Source organism: Xenopus tropicalis, chromosome 2 (assembly GCF_000004195.4).
Source record: "Xenopus tropicalis strain Nigerian chromosome 2, UCB_Xtro_10.0, whole genome shotgun sequence".
NCBI classification, from domain to species: Eukaryota; Metazoa; Chordata; class Amphibia; order Anura; family Pipidae; genus Xenopus; species Xenopus tropicalis.
Genome location: NC_030678.2, coordinates 63,663,946 through 63,690,152, shown reverse-complemented (window position 1 = coordinate 63,690,152; position 26,207 = coordinate 63,663,946). Strand labels below are relative to the sequence as shown.

The window sequence follows — 26,207 nt, the reverse complement described above, 5'->3', positions numbered from 1 at the left end:
TATTTTTGCATTTGGAATTGTCACGATTCTCTCGCATAATAAATCATGAAAAAAACTGTGTTTTTTTCTGCTACAAAACAGGTTTTCTGCAACAAAAAAAACGAACTAAAAAAATTGAGCAACAGTAAATGTCCCCTTAAGCCTTGCAGAGTAACCACTTTTTAGCTGCCGGGGTTGGTGACACAACTTGAAAGCTGTTAAAAGACAAAAAAAGGCACATAAAAAAAAACCAGAACATTTTATAGAATATTGAAACTTAAATGTGAACTACAACTTTAAACATAAGATGTTATGGTTTCACTATCCTGAGCAGCATAACACAAGATCAACTTTTACTTTTATTATAGTGGGTGAGTTTAACATCAGTGCTTGGTCTGTGAACTGCATGGTTCATATTACTAAATAATGCTGAGCTAATTGTCAGAATAACAAAGGGCATGTTCAGTACAAGGTGCACTGTACTGCAGGTGCCCTGCCCATTTTTGGGTGGGTACGCTGTAGTCACATGACATATTACAGTCAGGGTGTTCATTAGAACCAGGAAGGCAGGTGTGTGTATGAGCCTGCAGAGCAACCACGAAAAGGGAACCTCTACTGCACCTGACATCTGGATATGTCGCTCAGCAAAGGGAATTGGTCTGCTCTCTCCAGGTATCTAGGCATATACAAACATCTTTAAGATAAAATCAAATTTTAGCAGTTAGGTATAATATATTTAGGTACAAGAAATTGCATTCCAGGCTCTTTCTCTCACAATTAATTGGTTTTAAAAACTCAGTTTTCTATCCATTTGAATACTCAAGGGTGAAAACTATGTGCACTATGATTCCTGTCAGTGTCTAGCATTTGCACTATGTGCGTTATGATTCCTGTCAGTGTTTTGCATTTGCCTTTGAGGTATATAGATACAGATATGTCAAGTTTGCAAGTTTGCAAAGAATGGCCAAATATTGTAATAACCCATAGGTACTAGTGGCACGTCACTCATTGTTTGTTTCAACATCAGGAATCATTAATAGCCAGGGTCAGAATAGTTCCCGGGATAAGAATAAGTAATAATCAGAGCAGCTGCTGTAGGAAAAGGAGGGGGGAAGCAAGGGAGGAAAATAAGCCCAAGAACAACAGCAGCAGCTGTCAATACAAGTACTGCTTTCTGGACTAAGTGAGTTTTTAGCTGCAATAAAAAATTAAATGGGAGGAGGTAGAAGCAGCTATATGAACCAGACAGTTGCTGAGCTGCAACAGGAATATTTTTTAGTAGGGTACCGCTGCCTACCAAACAGTTCTGAGTTGCTCTGCAGTGGAGCGGGGAAGTAGGTGCTGAATGAAACGGCAAATTTACTGTGTAGCGCTGTGACCTACTTGGGTAATAACTGTGCAATCAGTGACTCTTAACTATTATAAGTATCTGCTTGCCTGCATTCCATTTTGTCTCTTTGAGTCATGTTGTCTTACTTTTAAAGGTTGCTATTTATTGATATGTGTTGGGGGGAGTATTGGTCCATGTTAAACTGCAAATGACCCAGTGTATTTGTGCTTTATCCTTGCGAGGAAGCTTCAGAAAACTAAGGAAATTTGCACTTTTGCGGTAACCAATCAAATGCTTGCTTTCATTGTTGAAACTGCAGTTGTCTCAGAAAAGGAAGTCATTTATTGATTGCTATGGGTTACTTCCCATTTGCAAATTCGACCATTGTTTATTCTGTGAACCCTTTTAAATGTAAATGAACCTACTTTCAGTCTTAAGAATTATCTTAATATCAGACTGTTGTGTATTATTAGACATGGAGGAAGGACAAAAAAAGTGATTTGAAAATGGTGGAAAATGGCTTAATTTTTGTACCCACTTTTCACTGCATCACCTCACAAACCTGACTTTCACAAGCAAAAATAGCTCCTGCTACCTGTGATTCAAAGTTAACTAAACATCATCCATGTTACAAGATGGATCATTCATTCTCATTTGAAAGTAAATGGCAGTATATGGGCAGTGGTATAAATTTGGGCCCCCCCCAAATGTATTTTTGGGGCTTCCTACAAGAACTTACTGTATGAAATGCAAGCAAAATCACAGGTCACCTGGATTTCATGTGCACCACAGGTCACCTACACCTGCAGGTCACTTCCCCCTAACAGTCCCCTGTTACCCTGGGCAAGTTCTGAGTCTGCACCCTCTATACACAAGCGTTACACAACTGTAACACTGTTCACTGTACATGTTAATCTCACCACAGCCAATTGTTGGCAGTACCAGATTTTAAAATGATGTGCCCCTAGGCCTGCCGCCTACTGCACTCAGGGCCGCCATCCGAAATCACGGGGCCCCTCATAATAAAGTTTTCTGGGCCCCCCCTCCTCCCACACCCCAATGGCCCCTCCCCCAGTGACCCCTCCCATCAATACAAAGGACATAAAACTTTGGTAGCCAGGGCCCCCTAAAACATTGGTGTCCAGGAGTTACATTTTGCATTGGTGCCAGGGCAGGTACCCCCTAAATCATTTCTAGCTAGCCCAGGGCCCCCTAAAACTTTGGTAGCCAGTGCCCCCCTAAAAAGCCCCCCCCAAAGCATCCTCCAGACTGTGTTAGGGCTGCCTCTTTGTTTATCACGCATCTGAATATCTGCTACTACCAAAGATGATCCAATTCATTTTACTCTATGATAAAGAATTACCAGATACATTGTTTCCTTGCCTTAGATGCATTAGAGGTCCAAATGTGCACACAACACTACTGCTCCTTTAGTTATGACTATTTAAAACCAGTTTAAATGCAAATTTGAGGCTGCAAGTAACTGATTTGTACGATTACAAAACAACTAAAATGAGATATAAAAGCATCTTTGCAAACATGAATGGTAAAGAAAAAATTAAGATTGTACAGACCAAACCCAAAAAAGCCCAAATTCATTAAAGGAGAAGGAAAGGCTAAGTCACTTGGGGGTGCCAAAATGTTAGGCACCCCCAAGTGACTTACATGACCTACCTTGTACCCCGGGCTGGTGCCCCCGTTAGGAGAAAACAGCACCAGCCCGGGGCACCTGTAGACACCGCTTCCTCCTTCCTTTGCGCGCTGCTGCCGAAATCCGTGGGCCGGCGCATGCGCAGTAGAGTGAAAAGCCGACTTTAATGTTTAAGTTCGGCTTTTCACTCTACTGCGCATGCGCGCGCAAGCGAGGAGGAAGCAGGTAGCGCCGGCAGCTGCCCCGGGCTGGTACTGTTCTCTCCGTACGGGGGCACCAGCCCGGGGTACAAGGTAGGCGTTCTAAGTCACTTGGGGGTGCCTAACATTTTGGCACCCCCAAGTGACTTAACCTTTCCTTCTCCTTTAAGGACCTGCTGCCTATTAAGCTTGTTTCATGGCAAATATTTACAATACCATTGACCTTTGCCACTTTTTGACATTCAAATACATCATGTCACAGGCTGAAGACCATCTAGACTAAACCACATTGATCAGGGGTTGCATTCTGCCTGCCTGCTGCCATGGTGTCCTCCGCTATATGCCGCGGCTCCCAGCTACTTCGGCGCTTTTATTAGGTTGCGCCCCGTGCGTGTGACGTCAGTGCGCACGGGCGCAACCTTATAAAAGCGCCGAAGTATCGGCACATAGCGGAGGACGCCGCCAGAGCCGAGGAAGCGAGGGCCCGGACTTGATTAAAGGGGGCCCGAGCTAAGATAACTTTAGCGCGGCCGGGCCCCCTTTAAAGCTAAAAACGTCCGGGCCCGGGACGATTGTACCCCCTGTGCCCCCCTGATGGCGGCCCTGACTGCACTCCCTCACACACACCTGCTCCCCCAACATCACACACACATCATGTACTCATTCTTCTAGCTGCCTCCTCCACCCCTTAGCACATACATAGCATGCTCACTTATGCCTACAGACACCTGGATAGGATGCTGGAGATTTAAATAACTTTCAGAATCTCAAGCATGTCCAGTTCCCAGTGCAGGAACGAAGAAATAGACATGTGGTAGTGCTTTGCGGCTTTCCCACACATCCATGCCTGATTGCTGGGCCAAACTCTAAGGGCTCTCAAGGCAAGCTTTGTCACCCAGCTACTGCTCACCACCTACTCCAGACCTGTAGCAGACATGATTACTGGTCCATCATTTCTCAATGTGCAGGGCCAGGGTTAGGGAAAGCAGCAGAAGTAGGTGCCTAGTGTCTTAGTGCCCGTATCCCCTAACTGTTCACCCTAGGCATATGCATCTTCTTCCTACCCATAGCTCCTGGCCCTGGCACAGCCTGTTGATCACTGTGTTCATCCACAATGCACCATGTAATTCAGTGACCGTCTTGTAGGTAATTTAAACTACCCTGTAACCTGTTTCACTGAGGTGGGTGTCACCTGGGGATTAGTAACCCCACACTATTCTTCCTGGATGTAGCATTTTACTGCTCCTATTACCCTGATTATCTCATTTTCCGACCTAGAGCATTCTGTGACAGGACCTATCCTTTGACTACATGCCTTCATTTGCAGGGTCACTATCACTGCCTTCCACTGTAGTGTTAGGCCTACCTTTTAGGCAGAGGCCTTCAAGACCTCAAGCACATCTACTCCCCTGTTATGAGTGGATTCCAAAGATGAAGAATTGTGGAATATCTTCCCTTTTATAGTCTAGTAAAATAACCCATGGAAAATCCATTTTGACCCACCATGGGTTTCTAAAAAATATTGGCCACTACCAATATTTAATGTAAAACAGTAAATATTATACTCTAGCAGCCTCTCCTGAGTTCTACCAAAGTGCCATTAATTTATTGAAAAGAAACATGGCATGGCAAATAACTTGGCACTATGTTTGCATAACTTAGAACACATTAAAATTTCAGATGCAACATCTTCATGGATGACTCCTCTTAAGCACACCCAAGCACAATGGCTTTTTGTAAAGACTCAAATTACTTAACATATCTCCGTATAATCACCAATTCCATGGAATAGGAGTATAAGGACAAGATGGCTAGGTAAGGCCAAATTTGGGCATTACGTTGTCTACAGGAATACAAACTGAGCAGGTCAACAAGGGTGTGGCACTTTTATTGGTGTTCAGAGACTATTGCAAACCAATTGCTATTTGTAAGCTTACTATACAAACTAGCATCTATGTTTGTAAATTCACTCAGGTTGTGTTCTTGTTGAGGACTTAGAGTACAAATTTGGCATTGCTCCTGTTCCTCATATGCATTCCAGCTGGAAGCAATGTCAACTGCAAATGGTCTACTCCTTTGCAGGCAGTCAGCAACAGATCCTCATCCCATTGTTTGTATGTCAATAATCATTAAGCAAAATTATATCATCACTTTGGATAGAGTTTGTTCCCCAACCCTTTAAATAACATTCTCTTAGTACACTTTGAAAGATCACTTGATTAAGGGGCTAATCCCGAAAAAAGTCTGCTTGTTGGTACTCTCACTTAATAAAATGGCTTAAAGTTCTCAGCTATGTCGTAGAGTGTGCTTATTTTCTACATGTTTTTGGATCACTACATAAATTCTTTTTGCAGTGGAGTATACACTAAGCATCTCCCTATAGTCATCAAAAAGTAGTAATAAGGAAGAAGTAATTTGACGATTTTGGATACCTCTAAAGTATTATCTTGCCATACTCTTAAGTATTACAATCATATCTCTTATGTAATACAATGGGGAGAACTACACCCCCCCCCCCAGCTATAAAAGCCCCTTAACTGGCCTGCCTCAAGCCCCCTCACCTCTCCATTATTGCATACTCAACTTAAAAAACTGCCCCTGTCTCTAACCCCAACCTAAAAATGCAGAGCAGGGCAGCTGCATGCCTGGGTGCCATCTTCTGTTTAACTGTAGAAGCTTTGGGTCTCACCGCCGACACATACCCTGCTTGAGCATGCACAGTTGGGGCTATCAGGAAATCAGCTTCAACTGCACATGTTCAAGCAGGGTCCGTGGGCTTTTATAACTGAGGGGGTGTAGGTCCCCTTTAATATCCTGTCTGAGGATGCTCAACTCATCTTTTGTAATTTCCATTATAATACTCAGTGCTGGTCCCAGATAGTTATTAGGTCCCTAAGGGACCTTAGAAGCAGGTGGATAAGCAAGGCTTAAAAGCTATATTATGCAGACCTACACAAGCTAAAGTTTCAACCCATTTATTCTAGTTTCGGTATAACAATTACAATAGTCAATATGCTTTCAATAGGCAGACCTACTTCCTAGGAAGACAGTGCTAATTGAACTTCTATTTAGATTGTTCCTCTGCTGTGACCAAACATGGAGTAACTTCAGTTCATCGGTTTTCCCTGTTTAGATCAAGAAACAAGTATGGTCAACACAAGTTCTATGCTCTTTTAAGCATATTATTTGGCTTCTATATTAACAGGCTAACAAAACAATGGTCAGTAGATGATGAAGAGGAGCAGATAAGAGAAAGAAGAAGAAGAAACCGCATTTGTTCTAACCCTGGTGAAAAAGCAATAGAACTTTTATCTGAGGATGGAGAAAGGTGAGTGTTAATATACCCACTGTGCAACACCAATGACAGATATTGAAGCAATAACAACATTTCTTCCCTAAATTAATCTTGTTTTTCAGTGACAAGTCATTGCCTTCCTCAATGTCAGCTCACAGTTCAAAGGAAACTGGGCAAAAGGAACAAACAGAAAAACATCAGAAAATTGAAACTGGAAGTGAGATCCAAGAGCTCAGAAAACCAAGTGAAAACCAAGAGCTCAGAAGCGAAGAAAAAGAAAAGAGCAAGTGTCACAAAGCACAAAATAGCCAAAATTCCAGGAGTGAAATTGAAGTAAATAATAGAAATATGCAAAAACATTTTCAGAAGCATGAGTTACAAAGAGAACAGAGTTTGGAATCCAAAAAGCAGACCAAAGAAATAAATAAATCAACTGTTGGCAACAACAGCGGGGAATCTAATAGCCAAGAGGAATTTCAAGGACTTAAGAATCAAGTCAAAGAGAGTCTTGTTTCTGACAATCAAAAAGAAGTCAGCCAGGGGCCCAAGCAGCAAAATAAAGGGATAGTTGACTTCCAAAAGAGCAACCACAAAATAAATGGGAACCAGGAGCCAGAAGATGAGAAACTGCAAAGAGCAGATAAGAAGAAGGTATAGACAATAGTGACATTATTGTTATATTGCAAACAATGCCTTGCTATGCACATTATGGTTTTTTTAACCACGTCTTTCTTGTTGCAGGAAAAAGACACTGATAAATTAGTAGGTCAGGATATTCCTGGCACCTTACCCAGTTCCCTTAGCATTTCTGCAGTTCACAGAGATGTGGCAACTGACATATATCCTTCTTCAGATTCTTTACCATTGAATGATCATGGAACATCCTCCAGCACCAAAACAACAGAAACATATCGGAGCCAAGTTTATGTAAGGTACAGATACAATTTATATCTTGAAATCTTAGATTTGATATCAACAGAGAAGCAAATATGTTAACCCAAATTTACTTTTGTAAGTGCAATGATATTTTGAATATGGTATATTTTGTCCATGTAGGTAGGCACTTTATATACATTAGCTTCAAAGTGTAAACTTTTTGTGACCATGAAGTTAAAATCTCCCATACAGAACAGGAAACAAAGTAGAAACTGCACAAAATAATAACACTGATGGAACATTGGGCACCATATAGGTAATGTAAAAGCTTCAGGCAGTAGATTTAGAGCACAATGAGAAAGCTCATGCAATATTATGATAGATGCACTTAAGGTATATTAAAGGTCGAGATGAGTATGAGTTTGGGTTTCAGCATGTTTTAAGCTTTTCTTTATATACTGTAAGCCTTTTGCTTTTGCCAGTGCATGCTTTTCATCATTAATGCTGGCATATTGGCATGCAAGCTAATGTCTGTACCCATTTTACAACTTTGTGGACTGTATAAATAAAACACTTGCTTAAACAATTGTACCCCAGTTGGATGAAATCCACTCTTGTTTTTTTACATATTTGTTTTTAAATGCTTTTGATGAGCTTTAAAATGTGAACTTTTCCAAATCCAAGTGCAAGCAAATTGCAATATAAATTATTGCATTCCTTTTCCATTATGTTCCCTAGTACTGCACTCATTACTGCAAGGGGTTTGTATTTTTTGAGAAAATAGACATTTTATCAGAGTAATTGTTATAATAACTAATATAATAACTTTTTCTTATTGCAACTTACACCCTTGATTTTCGATCAATGACTGCTCACTTCATTGCTGACTCATTCACTGTTCTTTGTTTTCAGTTTTTGTCACTGCATTTCTATGTTGCTTCATTTAATCTATACTCTTACTACACTAACTATATGTAACAATTTACAGCACTGTAAAGATTTCAAAGAAGCATAGTACAAGTGATATAGATGACAGAGATCATTCAGAAACAGCTTTACCTGTGCAAAACAAAACAGAGGTTGACGCCCCTTCTTTCATCAACACAATAAAGAGAACCGAAATGCACATTCCATCATTATCAAGTAGATCTAACAGTAACAAAGAGGTGAGATTATGTTTTAAAACACCACTGTGAGTAATTAAGTGTTCCAAAATCTGTGAATTATATATCATAAATAATGTTTACATTTCATGCATTTTCAGATGTAAATGCATTTCAGTGCTTGGTAGATTTGGGTTATATAATAAAAGGCACTTAGTTTGCCCATGAGCAGTAACCCTTAGCAACCAATCTGCAGGAAGCATTTACCAGTTACCTGTTTAAAAGTAATCATCTTACTGGTTGCTATAGGTTACTGTTCCAGTGCAAACTTAGTGTCTTTTATACATATGGGGGATATGCTTTTATAGACAGCTATATACACACAAAAAATATGCATATTGCTGTACATGTATATTTTATGCTGTTATTTTGGTAGTAATGGTACGCTCATATGAATAATACATTTTATGGTGTTTTCTTAAAGGTATGGTTATACCTGTAGGCAAGAACATTCTTCTGTTGTTTATTGTATACATAGGGAAAATAGAAAAAATAGCTGCACCGGCTACTCCTAGCCTTTTTCTGTTTTCTGTAAATTAATGGTAGTAACTGAGCTAGTATCTATTCTTTTAGTAACATTTTAATGATTAACTAAATACAATATCCTGTTCTACAACATTTTAACCACCAGTCTGGATAAATGTTAAGTTGCGTACCTAGTGCATAATAACAAGTGAGATAATTATAGTTTGAAAGATATTATTTGCTATTCACCACATAAGTATGTGTAAAAGCATTTGAGGCTTAGCCCCCCCCCCCCCAAATTAAAATCTGTTCATGCTCAAATACCCGACTCCCAAATTCTGCCAGAATGAGCAATTAGGGCTGTGCTCTTGTACTTCTTTCCCAGGGTTAATATGCCAGGCCTAAAGTTGAGGGTGTCTAAGGCAAGCCCCTGCTTCCCCCCCCCCCTTGTCTCTGCTTGGCCCACCCCTCCTGCACAGTAAACACGTCACACGTATGCATGATTTGCACAACAAATCATCCGGACTTAAACTAGGGTAAGACAGGCAAGCACATGTTGCTCCATAGGCACATGCTTCTTCTGCCTACTCCTAGCTCCGGCTCTGTTCTCTAGACTAAATCTTTGTTGCATCTTTTTTTTGTTTTGCAAATTTTTCGCTGAAGCAAACGGGACAGATTCATTCATCACTAAATTTAAGCTATTAAATTGTATGCACATTTTGGTGTTTCTTGTGTCTACATGCTGCTTAGTTGTTTAATCCTCTGCATTTTGAGAATTAAGCTTTTCAGAAAATCCCTGGCTTTTAGACCTGCAATGTTTTATCTTAGCATGTGATGACATGTGGGAGATAACAGGGGTCATTTAACTAGAACCCAAACAAAACTGTAAGTGCACTAAGGGGCACAAAAGCACACCCCTTAGTTCTGAGAGCACCATGGTTTGGCTGTACTCTGCACCTAGTGCCAGATTACAAATCCCTTGACAGGTGCAAGGCAGCCCTGTGCGATGGCAGGCAACTTGTGAATCTAATAATAACAATTAGGAAGTTCCAGAGTTTTTGAAACCTGTTCCTCCTGAGGCATCTGTCCTGTTGCCACCAACTACCCCCCCCCCCCCATCATCATCCATTTTTCTAACCTTTTCAGTATTCTGATGGGGGGGGGGGCATCGCTAGTGCAGGGAGTGCAATAATTCTGTTGCATCTTTTTGCTGCCCTGGTAACTTACCACACACTGTTGCCTCATGGCACTGACTGAAATGCTCAAGAAACTTAAGGCTATCCAAATCAGTTGTATTGACTCACATAAAATATGTTTACGATATGTCTATTATGAAAGTGAATCTTATTTAATATAAAAATTGAACACCAGCTAAGAGTACTTGCTGGTTGATGCATAAATCTAAACACAATATAGGAATAAATACCACAAACACGATCCTGGATGCATTTGGAAACTAATCTACAAGAATTTTTACTGACTATAAATGATGGTTAAGATCCAGTCTCAGCAAGTTTAGGATGCCAAATCTTCTGTGCTGTATATTACCTCAAAAAATGTTACAGTCCAAGAACAAGATATTTATGTTGTTTTCTTGTTATATCCCATCTATGAATGTCTGATCTTGTTTTCTATATTTAAGTTTTTGCATTTTTTATAGGGTGACCTTCCTTTATCCCCACCACATTCTTCTCAGATTAGACAATTTAGTCCACGGACCAGCTCCTTCCGGGTAAGAGATATTGGTTAAACAGGTTAAAAAGCAAGACATTAAATATTCTATAAGCTGATTTCATGTTTCATTTTAGGCATTGTCTCAAACTGAAGATAAAGATGATGGTGCTTTCTCACGCAAGTAAGCAGTATATTCTGTAAAATAATGTGTTATAAAAATATTTTTAAGTTAGCAGCCTTGTTCATTAGATTCACTGACCATATAAATATGATACTCTGATATGCTATGCAGTTCCAATCTACGATTTTCTCTTCGGAGCCGAAATATAGAAGACAGAATGGAGAAATATGCATCAGCTGTGCAGGTAAATAATTTTTCACCTCAAACATTTGTTCTCAAATCAGTGGATGACAGCACTGCAACATTCTTAAGCAATTTAAATTTGTGCGGGATGAGTGAAAAGAGTGAAAAGAAGCAATGGAAATTGATGGGGAAAATCAGAATATAAGGAAATAAGATGCAACATCTTCTATGTTTAGTTTATGTATTCCTTGAGGCCTAGGATTAGTGTTTATTTTCCCTTAATGGTTTACAAAAATATGTTCCCAAGTAAATTTAATCTCAGGCAATGCTATCACATAGTGTTGTTTATCTTTGTCCATATCTAGAGTGTAGGACATGATGGTGTAATAGCACTATGTACTACAAAGGGTGAGGGTAGGTTGGGTTATGGGCAAACATGGGCAAAGCATTGCCACCCTTAGTAAATGGACCCTCTAATCTCTGTTTGTCCATCCACAGAATCATCTTAAAATGCAGTACTGTTAATAAGATTCTGCATGATTTTCAGTCTCTTTCAAGCTCCATGAACATTTATAGTGCTGTGTTTTACTAGATGTATTTGATTTTATAGATTTATTGTCAGATTTGGTCAAATTTTTATGTTATAGAAAGCAAAGTTCAACCTGTTAACTATGGTTTAGTATGGGATCCCTTAAATCTCTGAAGAAAGCGTTTGGCAAAGCACCATGATCAGTCAGAAAATGGATAAAACTCAAACTTTATTTACATTCTTAAAAACCCAGAACGCCTGACGCGTTTCGTGTGTACCCGCACTTAATCATGGGCATGGGATCCCTTATCCATAAATATGTTATTTAGAAAACTATCTACCATTAAATCAATTTTAAGCAAAAATTATATTGATTTTAATTATTTCCTTTTGTAATAATAAAACAGTAGCCTGCACTTGATCCTAACTAAACTAGCACAAATCCATATTGTTGGGGAAAAAATCCAGTTGGGTTTATTTAATGTTTTCATGATTTTTAGTAAACTTAAGGTATGGAAATCCAAATTATGGGAAACTCCTTATATAGAAAACCCTGCGTCACAAGCATTGCACATAATAGATCCCATCCCTGTATATACATGATTCTAATAAGTGCAGGATATTATACAAGTTCAGTACAAAAGTCTTTTATTTCCTTATAATGTTGAAGACACTTTGGAGATGATACAGGTAGAGCTTTTGTTTCAGCTCTGGAGTGATATAGCCTCTGGTGAGGAATTTAAAAGCTGCTTCTTTGGTTGCCGAGCATGAAGATTTCAAACAGCCAGCAAAATATTGTTCCACTTCTCTGGTCTTAGTGAATGCTGTAGCTCTATACCCCAATCTGCCAATTAATTCATGGGATCATTTAATGAGAAAATTATATATTCACAGCACACAGTTTAACATAGAAATTAGTTTAAAAATAAAATACAGGTGCACATCTGGAAAAAGCAATACAGGTTCCCCCACACAAAAACTGCTCACCGCTCAAATTCTCTGGTCCAGATGCAACCTGCTGTGTTTTTCTGGTTGAACAATTTTAATATTAACTGTTGGGGCTTTTTATGCTGACCTGGAGTGCACTGCCAATGTGTGAAGGTTTGTGACATCATTTAATGAGAGACTATAAATTTTTAATGCTAAAAATCCATCCTAAAGTTTGTATGGGGAGTTTTTGTTGATTATGATTTTGTAAAGTTCTGCACAGGATATATCTTTTACAGTAGTGACTGTAATGTTTGGTATCTGTAAGCTAGTTAAAGCAGTGGGTTAACATATAGAGAAATCTATTCAAGGGCTAGATGGAACTTTGTTTTTATTATATGCCATTCATAAAGACTGTGTCTAGGGAAGTTGGTAAAGAATCTTTAAGTTGCAACTATCTGTTTTCTAAATACAGTAAAGGTGTGTTGTAAAAGCTATATGCTTGGGCCCTCTTTTAAAATGCCTCATGGATTTTTTTAGGAGTGGCCTCCTCGCATAAACCTATTTATTCCTGACTGAACTCCATCCAGGTCTTTCTTATTGATGAGTGTCCCAGTTAGGACATTCCAAAGTGACACCGCATTTCTAAACAGCACAACTAGGAAATGGGCCAGGGGTCAAAACCTGATTTGACTCCTGACTACAACTGACAGTTGCCTGCCCAGATCTTTTGCCTGGAAACCACAACAAACTTTCCCTACCCCTTGATTACTGCGAACTGAATTATTTCTTGCCTAGCCTGTGCCCTAGCTTTCTCCTTGGTCCCAACTCCAACCTGTAAGCTGCTAGGCCCTGACAATATGCTTGAGCCATGGACCCTATTGAGCAAGCATCCCCTGATCTGAAAAAAGCCTTACACAATATGGTGACACGCATGGAGGCGTATGAAGCTCAGCAGGCTCACATAGGGCAAGTCCTGGAGGCCTTCTTCTCCTGGATGCCAGCTACTCCATTGGTGTCCGGAAGTCCCTCAGCCGCAGTAGTTCTGCTATACCCCATGGCTAAAGCATAGAACCTTGCATTCCTGCCACCTCCACACTACAATGGAGATGCACAGGCCTGCAGGGATTTTGTGAAGCAGTGCCTCATAAAATTTGAACTGCAGCCTTTTCATTTTGCTTCCAAACAAGCTAAGTTGGGATACATGCTGGAGAGCAAAGCTCTGTAATGGGCATCTCCTCTCAGGGAAAATAATTATCTCTTCATTAACAATGCCAAAGCCTACCTCCAGACCTTCTGCACTGTCTTTGATGCTCCTGGCCAAGTAGCTGCTGCCTTTATAGCAAGAAAGGCAGTGGGTACTGACACCCCAGGCACATTATATACAGTTAGACGCAGTCTGTATTTACAAAACCAGCACATTATATACAGTGAGAAGCAGTGGGTACAGATGGCAGATATTCAGGCCCTGGCACTATAACACTGGCACTGATACACAACATTGACCCCACTGTAACTAACTAGAAATGAACAAAACAATGGCAAAAATAAAAAAAATAATAAGTGTAAAAAACAACAACAACAAATATTTAAAAGCACAATGAGCTTTTTCAGAGTTAACTTACCATCCATCTATTAGGACAGGTGATAGATTATATATTATTATAGATGTCAGGCAAAAAACAATTTAATGTCAGCTAGTGATTCAGCCTTTAGAACTGTATAGTACCTGTGGGAGTGGGTTGAAATCTGCAGCAAAAGTTGGTTCTTAGGTAAAGTTTACAATCTGCAGATTCTTCTTTTCAGTCTTCATTTCTGCACTGCCTTCAGTTTGTAATATCTCCCGAGCCCTGTCCGCATCTGTGCTTTGATTGGTCAATTTTACTGTCTGTCAAGAAAGCTGTTCTCTGATTGGAGAATCCACAAGAATCCAATCAGAGCACAGTAGAACCAGCTTGCAGGAACAGAAGATTTCCAGGACAGTGCAGAAAAGGAGTGAGGTTTTTTTTTTTTGTTTTGTTTTTTTTTAATGTGCCAAGCAGGTTTGGGGAGGCTTAGCCTACCCTAGCCTTATTGAAAATCAGCCTATGCTCATGCAGATCTGCCAAGGAGGCTGCAGTGCTAGCAAGTATGAATTTCATACTCTGGATGCAGAGACTGCCTGAAACAACTAGGCATACGTGGTTGCTTATTGGCAGGGGTTGCGTGACAAATTACAAAATGATCAAGTCAGCTAGAGAATGTGATATCTCTGTCACCAGCCATAGAGAGCATCAAGTGGGTGAAGAGCTTGGCAAGAAGTTTCAGCCCATCCTGGCTCCTCGATTCCAAAGGCCCGTGCTCCAGGGCTCCGTTCCTCAGGTCCTATCCAGTACCCCTGAGGAACCTATGCAAGTCTTCCGAGACAGAAACTTTGGAGGCATTTAGCCTGGGCTTATACTATGACTCACTTTGCCAACAAATGCCCTTTGAAGCAGGGAAACGCCAGCTGGCCTCTGGAACTGTTAACTTTCAAGCCGTCCTTGATTCTGGAGCTAGAAGGAATTTTTATGGACTCTGCCAAGCATCTTGGTATTCTCCTTTTCTCTATGTCTACACCCCTGCAGGTTTTTGCGATAGATGACCAACCCTTGACATCCAATATCATCTTATAGACAACAGGGGAATTACCTCTGACTGTGGGGTCTCTATATAAATATTAGAAATTATGCTCAATTGTATTTCTGCTCAGGTGGTATTGGGTCTACCTTGGCTCCATCGACATAACTCAGCCATTTATTGGTCCACCAGCCAAGACTCCCACTGGAGTACTTTGTGCTGCAAGAATTGACTGCCCCCCACATGTATCCATCAGTTACCAATTGCCTCCTTTACTTCAAGGCCTAATTAGCTATGGTAGGCAGGGTACACAGGATCTGGAGCATAGAGACAGGGACACCACTTCTTAGGGCAAAAATAAAGTTTATTTGGGGCAACCTCCTCCCAACATAAACAGCACAGTTCATCAGCAAACAAAGCCTACACTCGGGCTACTCACTCAGCCTTGCTGTCTCTCCCTTCCTGGGGTACCAGCTCACCAGCTTCTGCCATACTTTGGCTTCTCACTAAGCCTTGTTGACTCTTCTCAGCCCTTATACACTTGGTCAAGACTCCCTCTACTCCTTGCAGAGGCAGGTGGCACCCCAGCCCTCTGGGAGTTCCTAACACAGGCAGGTAGCCTTTCTGCCCTGCTCTGAGAGTGAACACTCAGCTGAAAACAATAAACAGAGTATGGAATGAAGGACCTTCCCTACTTTCCCTCCATTTATTCCAGGGACCCATTTATCTGGCTTTTCCTAAGTTGCTAGCAAGAAAACAGCACTACTTGCAGCAAAACCAGGCATTTGTCCTGGTACTAATTGTACACCATCATTAACACTGGTGGAAAATACACCAAACACAATCTCTCACAATAAGCAAAACAAAAAGGATGTTTAACTCTTAACGTTAGTGGGATGGATGACCATTCTAAAACATTATTATAACGTGTATGGCCACCTTTAGGCTTTTGTTCCAAGAAGAAAGAGATACAAGTCTACTGCAGAATTTTCCTACTAGAATATTTATTGGATAGTTGACAATCAGGAGAGGTATAAGTGGTGGATACCAATTTTTTTGGTTAATAATTTGTGGCCTTTTGTTCAAGGTGGTTCAGTAGCTCTGAATTCTTGGAATTCAGGTCATATACCCTGTTTCCTAATAAGTAGAGATGTTCAGGAATTTAGAAGTTAGTTTGGAGTGTTGCACTAATGTTCTGCATTTTACACAAAAGTTAAGGCTTTCTGTTATTTCGTCAGAAAATGTAGATACTGATCACTTTTCATATTTGCTTTTGTCATGCTTCAAGTAGGAGTATTAATACCTTACCACTTTTGTGCCTCACAGTGGGCATCAGTGGGCATCCTTAGGAGCATCAAGAGTTTATATACTAGTTAAATATAAATGAATTCAAGATACACAAGAATCTTGAATTTGCCAATTCTGAGGTGTAAATATTTCAGTATTTGGTGAATTACTCTGCAGCCACTTTCAGGTAATTTGTGTGTGGTACATGGAAATGTACACTTTTTCTTGATTGGTATTGTTCATTATTATTGATGTAGTGATAAATTTGGGTCACTCTAGGGTTAACAGCCATTGATCCCCTTAGTCCCTTGGGGGATAAACCACTAAATAGAACATAAATGTGGCTGAACCCTCCCCCCCACACACTAAGGGGCAGATGTACTAATCCACGAATCCGAATCCCGAATGGGAAAAAAACGGATTGGAAGCGAACATTTTGCGACTTTTTCGTATTTTTTGCAATTTTTTTTGTGTGAATTGTCGCGACTTTTTCGTAGCCGTTACGACTTGCGCAAATTGTCGCAACTTTTTTGTATTGAGTGCTAGTAAACGGCGGACAAACCTTTCCGATTTTTTCGCGTCGGGTGCGAAAAAGTACCGACAATTCACTTAAGTTGTAACGGCTATGAAAAAGTCGCGACAATTTACGAAAAAGTTGCGACGGAAAAATCGCAAAATACCGATCATTACGAAAAAAACGCATTCGGACGCTTTCGATCCGTTCGTGGATTAGTAAATCGGCCCCTTAATGTATGATTATGATTTTTATTACCCTCTAAATACATTATTATTTATAAAAAAAACTGAAATAAAATGTATAATTATGAATTTATTGTGGGGAGGTTCTTTCAGCCACATATTTTTGTTCTATATTGTTTATTATTGAATTAAACAATCCTGTTCAACTGACTCAAATTAGTATATGTTGCTTCTTCTCTTTTTAGAGATCAGGAAGTGTCCGCATAAGCAAACCCCAAAGTAGATGTGTCATTGGAGCATCAGATGGTATCGCCAGCAAGCGAAGTATTTTTGAGAAAGATGATAACCCTACAAATAAAGCTTCCAGCATTACCAAAAAGGTAGAGATAATTATTAACTGATAAGCTTTCTTAAGTCATATTAAGGGACATGCATTGATAACTGAAATGCATTCTTAAGTATCAAAATGTTTTGACAGCAGTACTTATTGAAATACATTGCATCTCCGATGTTCCACCAGAGGCTAACTACAGCATCTTACAGCATCTTTCCACAACAACTGAAGGGTTAAAAATTTTCATCTCTACAAAATTAATGATGAAAAGAAGGTTACCAATATCCCCTTACTTAAAAGCCCTTTTCAAATTAAACATGTAACCCAAAGTCATTTTTTTATTAACACATCTATACCCATTATATAAGCATTTAAAAGTCCCGCCTCTATGCCTTTTACTTTCAATTCAGAACTTCTTAGATGTCTCTGCACTCCTCACATTCCCCCTCCCTCCTCACCATCTAATTGTGTAAGCAGTGCATGGATATGGGTATCAGGTCCCCCCATACTGGCACAGAAAAAAGATTTTGGCAGGGTGCACAGCTTGCCTTAATAATAGTGTCCACAAAATGGAGCCAGTGCGGAAGGAAATAAGTTTAAAATAACTTATATAGTGTAATTGAAGTTTTATTTGCTTGACAAACACAATAGAAAACTCTTTTTAATTATTTCTTAGGGTGACAGGTCCCCTTTAAGTATAAATGTTTTGCATGCTTAGTTTAAAGGGATTCTGTCATGATTTTTATGGTGTACTTGTTATTTCTAAATTACACTGTAGCAATTCACATAGCAAATTATTCACTGTACCATTTAAAAAAATTTTCTTGAACCAACAAATAATAATATTGTTATGTAGGCAGCAATCTCAGTGCATTTTGCCTGATTCTGAGCTTTCAGAAGGAGCCAGTGCTACACATTAGAACTGCTTTCAGATAACCTATTGTTTCTCCTACTCCCATGTAACTGGAGGAGTCTCAAGCTGGACCTGGATTTCTTACTATTGAGCGCTATTCTCATATCTACTGGGAGCTGCTATCTTCCCATTGTTCTGCTGATTGGATGGTGGGGGGGGATGATATCAGCTCATATCAGCTCAGCAGTAAAGTGTTACTGAAGTTTATCAGAGCACAGGTCACATGGCTGTATCACCCTGGGAAATAAAGAATATGGCTAGCCCCATGCGAAGCTATTTTAACTGCTGTGTTTTGAAAAAAAACATGTTTTCCCATGACAATATTCTTTTAACTTTTTGGTTCAAAACTGGACATATGACAACTCTAGTAGGTGTGCACATGGTGATTCATATGTTGAAACACAAGCGTGCACATACATTGAAGGATATGGCATACATATCGATGCTCGCAATACCATACAAATGCAAACATGAGCATCACACAACCCAACCACACACACTGTTTTGCTGAATAAACTGACAGTCTGTACACTGAAGTTTTCCTTACACTTCACTACTAGTTAACTGGAAAGAGAGGAGCAAGCTTCCAAGCCTGCGTGTGAAAGCTCTAATTCTAATAGGCAGGCAGGAAGGAGCTGCATGGTAGCCTAAATTTTGCAATGTATGGAGCAGGCATACCCTAGCCCTGCAAATATACAGGAAGGAGACTGCCATGGTTCCCTGTAGCAAGCAGAACTCATGCAGTGACAGAAAGCAGGAAGAATACTGGCACGTTTCCCTGTAGAGCAGTACACAAGCAAAGCTCTCTTAGTGACAGAATGCAGGAGGGAGAGTGATACGGCTCCCTCTAGTGCAGTACACAGGCAGTGCTGTCTTATACTACAGTCACATGTAGCTGATTTTCAACCTGTGTATAATCTTACACATATTTGAAATGGATTTCAGAGTAAAAATATAAGATTATACACAGGCTGACACAGTGCCTTTTAATGCAGACACAGGAGCAAGCAGACATGAGCAGTCAGATGTTTCTTGGCCTTTGTTTTTACGCAGGTTGAGATTAAAACAGCTGTGCATGACCATAGCCTTGCAGGCTTCATCATGCAGTCTCCCTCCTGCATCCATAGTGACAGAATGCAGGAGGGAGACTGCATGTTGCTGACACAGAGGACAACAGCTTTACATTCCTGCTTTCCAAACTTGCTGTGCTAGGTCCTTATTTTTTACACTACAAGATTATGTAATATAATTTATACAATAAAAGCCATTACCCAAATATGTAAGGCCAATAACCCTCCCGAGGTGTAGTAACCCATAGCAACCAATAAACTATTAGCTTTTGACCATTAAATGGTACCTGCTGATTGGTTGCTAAGGGTTACTGCACCTGAGCAAATTTTTTGTTACAAAACCCCATGAAATTACCCAGGTGTAGTAATGCAACCAATTAGCTGGAATTTTTTATTGGTCATCTTTTTAAAAAAGCACAGTGGCACAGTGTGACCTACCATCAGTCAGAAGGTACAGCTTTACTGAGCCCTGACACTCTGAGCACTATTTATTGTTAAAGTTTTTCCACTGAAATTAGGGCCCTAAATACTGTATATGTATCCTTTACGGTTGTCACCTGTCTGGTGTTGACCTGGACAGCATGGTTTTTGTACGGGCTGCCCTGGTCAAAACTGCCTGCCTGGTTTTCCAAATTAGGAAATCCGGACATGCCTGTGCAGTAAATGACATGGCGATCAATCGCCAATCACCACATCATAACCCCATCCACTGACATCATGTGTCCACCCACTTCACACCTTTGCCCCAACATCAAGGTGGCAACCTTAATCCCTTTAAATTGTTTACTGTTTTCACTTCCACTACTGTGACATTACCTGAGTACCTGTTCTTGTTACCATCAAATTTTTTCTGCATCAAAAATATTTTTGTTGTAAAATGGGCATTGCTCTTTATTTGTTCTTAAAGATGACTTTAAATAAATATTTCATATGCTCTGTTTATCACAACTTTAATTCTTTTACATTTATTGTATACTGTATTTAGCAGGATTTTACTCTTCCTGTTGCTGTCACCTCCCGTATTAATCAGTGGGCCAGCAAAACCCAGGAGGACTCAACTTCTGCTGCAAGACCCAAGGTTGGTAACCGATATACTGTGAACTAGAGATGGTCCTGTGACAATCTTAGTTAAAGGGGTTTTTCACTTTTGAATTAACTTATTGTATGATGTAAAGAGTAATATTCTGATATATTTTGCTATTGGTCCTTATTATTTGTAGTTTTTTAGTTATTTCATTTTCAGTTCAGGAGCTTTCCAATCTGGAATTCAGTGGCTATTTAGGGAGTGGTTTGGATGAGAGACTGGTATATGAATAAGAGTGGGCCCGATGAGAAAAGAAAGTAACAAAAAGTAACAATAACAATAAAACTGTAGCCTCAATAGAGCAATAGTTTTTTTGGCTCAGTGACCCCCATTTAAAAACTGCAGAGTGTGAATAAGAAGGCAATTCATTCAAAAGCTGCTTAACTTTGCCATTCTATAACATACTGAAAGTTAATTTAAAGGTGAAGCACCCTTTTAAAATTCTGCAAGGTACTACAAGACTTATTTATTATCTGTTTGCAGGAAATCAGCACTGGTCATGTTTCCAATAAAAAAAAATTATGGCAACAAAAATCTCAGTCATCAAGTGATACCAAGGTGAGCAGAAAACACATTAAACAAAATTGTCATTGATTTTGCCATAAATGTGAACTTTCAGTAGATGACTCTGGTCCTTTAAGGGATGAACCCTGTTGTGATGTGCAGGTCACAAAATCTGTGACCAGCACCTGGCTCTAGGGAGCATGCACCCACACAAGCCCATACTCAACCTGAATCTACTGGTGATTTTATGGAGGGGGCGTAGCCTGCCACTAACATCACAAACTGGGAGGTTTTGCCAGAAGATCAAAGCAGACAAATGCATAACCTCAACAGTTTTTTAAATGGATGAGATGAATAAGCAACCTCAACTACAAGTGAGGGTGTCAAAGTTCCCTTCTCAGAAGGGATCAGTGAACCCTTGTTCTGTCTCTTGATCCTCCTTAATTCCCTTCCCAAAATTGGCATGCTTTAAAACAGTGCTGTCCAACTGGCGGCCTATGGGCCACATGCGGCCCTCGACCCCCTCTGTGTGGCCCCCAACCTGTCTGACTGCTTTGATGGCTTATTCTTGTGTAAGCTTTAAATCGTATCAGTACTGTGATTAACTGCCCCCCCTGCATGGTTCACACCTCAGATTCAGGCTGTAGACCCTCTGTATTGTTTAAACATGTAATCCCCTGTGTTGTTCACACCTTTTAATCTATGCATTGTTCACCCCCTGCAGTGTTCACACCTCAGGCTCAGGCTGTAATCACCCACATTGTTCCCCTGTTCACACCTCAGACAGACTGTAGGAGCAGTAGAAACCCACAAATAATCCCTGCATACTACAAAAAGAACATATACTGTGGTGGTACTGCAATTAAAAAGTTTTTAAATATATAGTTATTGTGCATTCTTTAGGAGCAGTGCCAGCATTGTGTCACTGTATGCTGCCTGTGTGTGCCATATGCACAGGCAGCATAGGGCAGGCAGAGTATGGCACACACAGGTAGGGCAGGCAGAGTATGGCACACACAGGCAGGGTAGGGCAATCAGAGTATGGCACACAGGCAGCATAGGGCAGGCAGAGAATGGCACACACAGGCAGGGTAGGGCAGGCAGAGTATGGCACACACAGGCAGGGTAGGGAAGGCAGAGTATGGCACACACAGGCAGGGTAGGGAAGGCAGAGTTTGGCACACACAGACAGGGTAGGGCAGGCAGAGTATGGCACACAGAGGCAGGGTAGGGAAGGCAGAGTATGGCACACACAGGCAGAGTATGGCACACACAGGCAGGGTAGGGAAGGCAGAGTATGGCACACACAGGCAGGGTAGGGCAGGCAGAGTATGGCACACACAGGCAGGGTAGGGCAGGCAGAGTATGGCACACACAGGCAGGGTAGGGAAGGCAGAGTATGGCACACACAGGCAGGGTAGGGAAGGCAGAGTATGGCAGGTTTTTGCTGTACTACAACCATTAATATGGGTATGGTAATGTGATAACACGGGTGTGGTTTCAAGTGGGTGCTGGTTTCAAAAAGGGGAGTGGTCAAAATTGTCTTCCATTATCAGCCCTCCACCACGTAGTTCCGAAAAATTCCGGCCCTCGGTACGACAGAAGTTGGACAGCACTGCTTTAAAACAAAGACTGATTCTAAGGAAATGGAATCTTTGCAGACATACAGAAATGTTCCAAATTATTCAGATATTATTCACCATATTTTACCTATGTAATAGCAGCTGCAGTTTTGACCTGACTTCATTTTGTTGCTCTTTAATACTAAGAATTGGTAATCATATGTAATCAAACATATATATATATATATATATATATATATATATATATATATATAATGACCATTGTTTTATTTTTTCCAGCTTTGATATACAGGAACAAAGAAAATCATTGGACATTCCCTTTCGTTCTTTAACAAATATCTTTCATTTATCTCCATATTCCTTCCTACTCTGATTTCCTTATTCGATATTTGGTTTAAAGCAATGAGAAACAAAATAAATGACAACAACAAATTATATAATTCATTACATTACTGGTTACATCACATAAATATATTCTACATATTTACAGTTGGCATTAAAAAAATATTATCACCTAACAGCTACAATAAAAAAAAGAAAAACACTAAATCAGTTTCCACAAAGGGCTGCAATTTTATATTTCAATTAGCAGAGTATGAAAAGAAAAAAATCACACCTCAGTCCAATCCGGAAGACAGTGGTGACCGTAAAGAAGATGACAATGAGAGAAGAATGGATGCTGAAAACAGTGTAATATCAGTGTACTAATGATGAAAACAACAATGATTCCAAGATAATTCACAGTCACAAATTTAAGATTACATGTATACGTGGTTATTTACGACCTACAAATGCTGTTGTGATCACTCAATTTTAGGTGCAGTCATTGCACAAAATAGCACAATTCATTAAGGGTACTTGCATCTAAAGCCATTCCTTGCACTTCCTCACAGTTGTGCTCTGCACCACTGGGTCAGTCCCTCCTCCTATTAACACAGAGGACTTAATCAAAAGTGGCCCATACTTGGGCCTATAAAATCAGGCTCAGACAAGAGGGATTTTTGTTACTCATCAGCTGTAATTGTGTCAGGTATCTGCATTGTGGGTAAAAAACATGGCGACTTATGCCCGATATTGCACTTTGCACACTGCCCCTGAGATTGTAAATGAGTCCCAATAAGTACTGCTTTAACATAAAAAGCTGGTAGCAAAGCTGTTCTTTTGAAATGATGAAGTCAGGTTATAATCCCAATATTTATGGGGTTTTTTATTTTACACCTTTCCCCACTTTGAAACAATTCACTGTTCAAACAATAATGGCATCTGTGGTCTAGGAGATTTAACCATTTAGCATTTGGTGAAATAGCGGGACTATGACTGTTATGGAGCATTTGTTCAAGCCAATGGATGTAATATGTGTATGTGACCAGATTTTTATTTAAGTGCATTAATTTTATATACAACGATAGTCAATATCCTTATTAATCTTACCTTTACATTTTGTCCATACAATGATCAACAGCCTATCATATTAGAGGGATAGTTCACCTTAAAGTTAGCTTTAAGTATGTTATAGAATGTCCTGTTGCAACTTTGTAATTGGTTTTCATTATATATTTTTATAGCTTTCTAATAATTTGCCTCTTCTGCCTCTGTCCAGTTTTCAAATGGGGTCACCGACTCCAGTGTCCAAAAAACTACTGCTCTGTAAGGCTATAATTTTTTTTCTTACTTTTTCTTACTTATCTTCCTATTGAATTACCCTTTCCTTAATACAGTATGACATTCAAACCACTGCTTGGTTGCTAGGTTAAATAAGACCCTAACAACCAAATAGCTGCTCAAATACCAAACTAGAGATGTTGAACAAAAAGCTAAATAACCAAAAAAACAAAAAATAGTAATTCAAGCCCAAATGCAAATTGTTTCAGAATATTAATATCTACATGATACTAAAAGTTTATTTAAAGGTGAACTTCCCTTTAAAGCTTTTAATCAAGGAATGAGCAGAATATTTAATTATGAGAATAATGTAAAGAATAAGTGGATAACGTATTATTAGAGAGAGGGGCTACCACTCAAAACAAGCTAAATGAGCTCATACATCCACCAGCCACACTCAATGTTGTCCTAGTCTTCAGAGGCAAAACACAATAAATGACAATTTCTTAAATTTGGAAACTCAGTCTGGTGGCACAAGAATCTCCATGATCCTTTCATTGTTCAGCTTGCAGCTGGCTGGAAAAGGCTAATCACTGATTGGTTGCTATGGGTTACTGCCCAGGGGCAAATTTGCAAAGTGCTTATATAAGCCCCAGTTACTATGTTTTAACTGCTCTGAATTTGCTCCATTGGCACTTTATAAGATCAAGAATATACACCAATTATCTCTCTGGCTTTTTGGCTGGAACATATTATAAAAAATACCAATTTCTCCAGTTAGGCTTCAAGTTGGATGAACCACTTACTTAACAATGGTCTCTTTGGATTCATGCAGAATATATGCGCATAGGATCATTTTTTGCCAATACAGAGCATAACGTATTAACCTGACTGTATCTGCAAGAATGCTGAGGTAGATACCTGAAATGTGCATTGGAACTTTTTAATTTTCTCTTTGAACAGAGGTTATGTTAACTTTTTTTGTTTTGTCTTGTCTGTTCTGTACCTATCTTTTTATACTATTTCTTATGCTGCCAATAATTTAAGAGAAATGTAATTTTATTTGTTGCTATGTTTTATGGGTATTTTTAAGTTCTATTAAACTTTGCTTGTGGCTTATATTTGTATATATATTGCCCTCCTTTAGTTTGTACATTTGCTGCTTATTTATCCTATGGCAAATAACAGCAACAAATCATCATATAAATACTATCTGATGTACTGTACTTGCATAAATTTAGTGCCTTTTATTACAAAACCTCATTAGCGTCTTTTATTACACTGCCTTGTTTATTCCCTACACTGATTTTCCAGCACTCTTTTACCTACACAGTAAGCCACCAACGAATTTGATGTGTAAGCACAAGATTCATTATCCTGCCTCCAGAGTAGCTGGCTATGCTGAGATCATTGTAGCAAAATAAATAAAACAGCAGCAAATACCACAAATAGTTATGTGGGACCTTACATTTTGATTAATTACATTACACATTGTAGTCCCTTGGCCAATAAAAAAAGTTGCAGCAACCGAAACAATTTCTGTTTCTACTAGTGTGTATGGGTCTTTTAACAGAAATGTTTTGATCTTGTCAGACTTCTGGGAAGCTCACCTTGTGGTAAGGTACTGCACATGAAGGACTGGCAGAAACATTTATCGAGCTCCTTAATGTACAGTCTTGCACAGGTCCAGTCAGGCAGACCTATGCCTAACCCAGATCTGCTGACTTGCAACCTGAACCAGCCCCGCTGAGCCGCTATATGCCCGCCCAGTCCTTGCTACCTGCCCTACCTACATATTTAACCTAGCCTGTGAAACCAGACATGATGTCACTGTTGATGTCACTCTGGAGGCAAATCAATTAGGTCAGTGGAAAAAAAGCCCAGGTACCCAGAGAGGGTAACCACAGACGAGCGGCATGTAGGTGCCTGACCTGATATCACTGTGTGCTGGAGGAGGTTCTAAGGCACCATCTGTTAAGTATGTTTCTAAAAAGACACATACACTTAGCATATAACTATGCAGTGGCAGTGTCCAATCGTATATTAGGGTTTATTGGGCAGTAGATGGTGCTGGATTGCAGTGATCTCAGGTCACTGCAGGTCCTGGCTGCAAGTTTGCCTTTAATATCTTTAATATACA

The 26,207-nt window shown here is 39.8% G+C and overlaps 1 protein-coding gene across 3 annotated transcripts in view; it reads left to right on the top strand.

Annotated features, from left to right (window-relative positions):
• The window catches only part of lad1 (ladinin 1), a 33,355-nt gene extending 8,161 nt beyond the window's left edge, over positions 1–25,194 (top strand). Inside the window, exons 1-12 of one of the 3 annotated variants that reach the window (XM_012965673.3) lie at positions 524–651; positions 6,366–6,488; positions 6,578–7,106; positions 7,197–7,387; positions 8,320–8,497; positions 10,620–10,691; positions 10,768–10,814; positions 10,926–10,998; positions 17,223–17,357; positions 20,283–20,372; positions 20,862–20,936; positions 22,745–25,194. In XM_012965673.3, coding sequence (XP_012821127.1) covers positions 614–651; positions 6,366–6,488; positions 6,578–7,106; positions 7,197–7,387; positions 8,320–8,497; positions 10,620–10,691; positions 10,768–10,814; positions 10,926–10,998; positions 17,223–17,357; positions 20,283–20,372; positions 20,862–20,936; positions 22,745–22,750 — 1,557 coding nt within the window. In that variant the 5' untranslated portion in view covers positions 524–613 and the 3' untranslated portion in view covers positions 22,751–25,194. Of the gene's footprint in view, positions 1–523; positions 652–6,365; positions 6,489–6,577; positions 7,107–7,196; positions 7,388–8,319; positions 8,498–10,619; positions 10,692–10,767; positions 10,815–10,925; positions 10,999–17,222; positions 17,358–20,279; positions 20,373–20,861; positions 20,937–22,744 lie in introns of those variants that run through there. The other 2 variants (NM_001079170.1, XM_031896140.1) reach the window with 2 other exon arrangements.
• Positions 25,195–26,207: the final 1,013 nt, after the last annotated feature.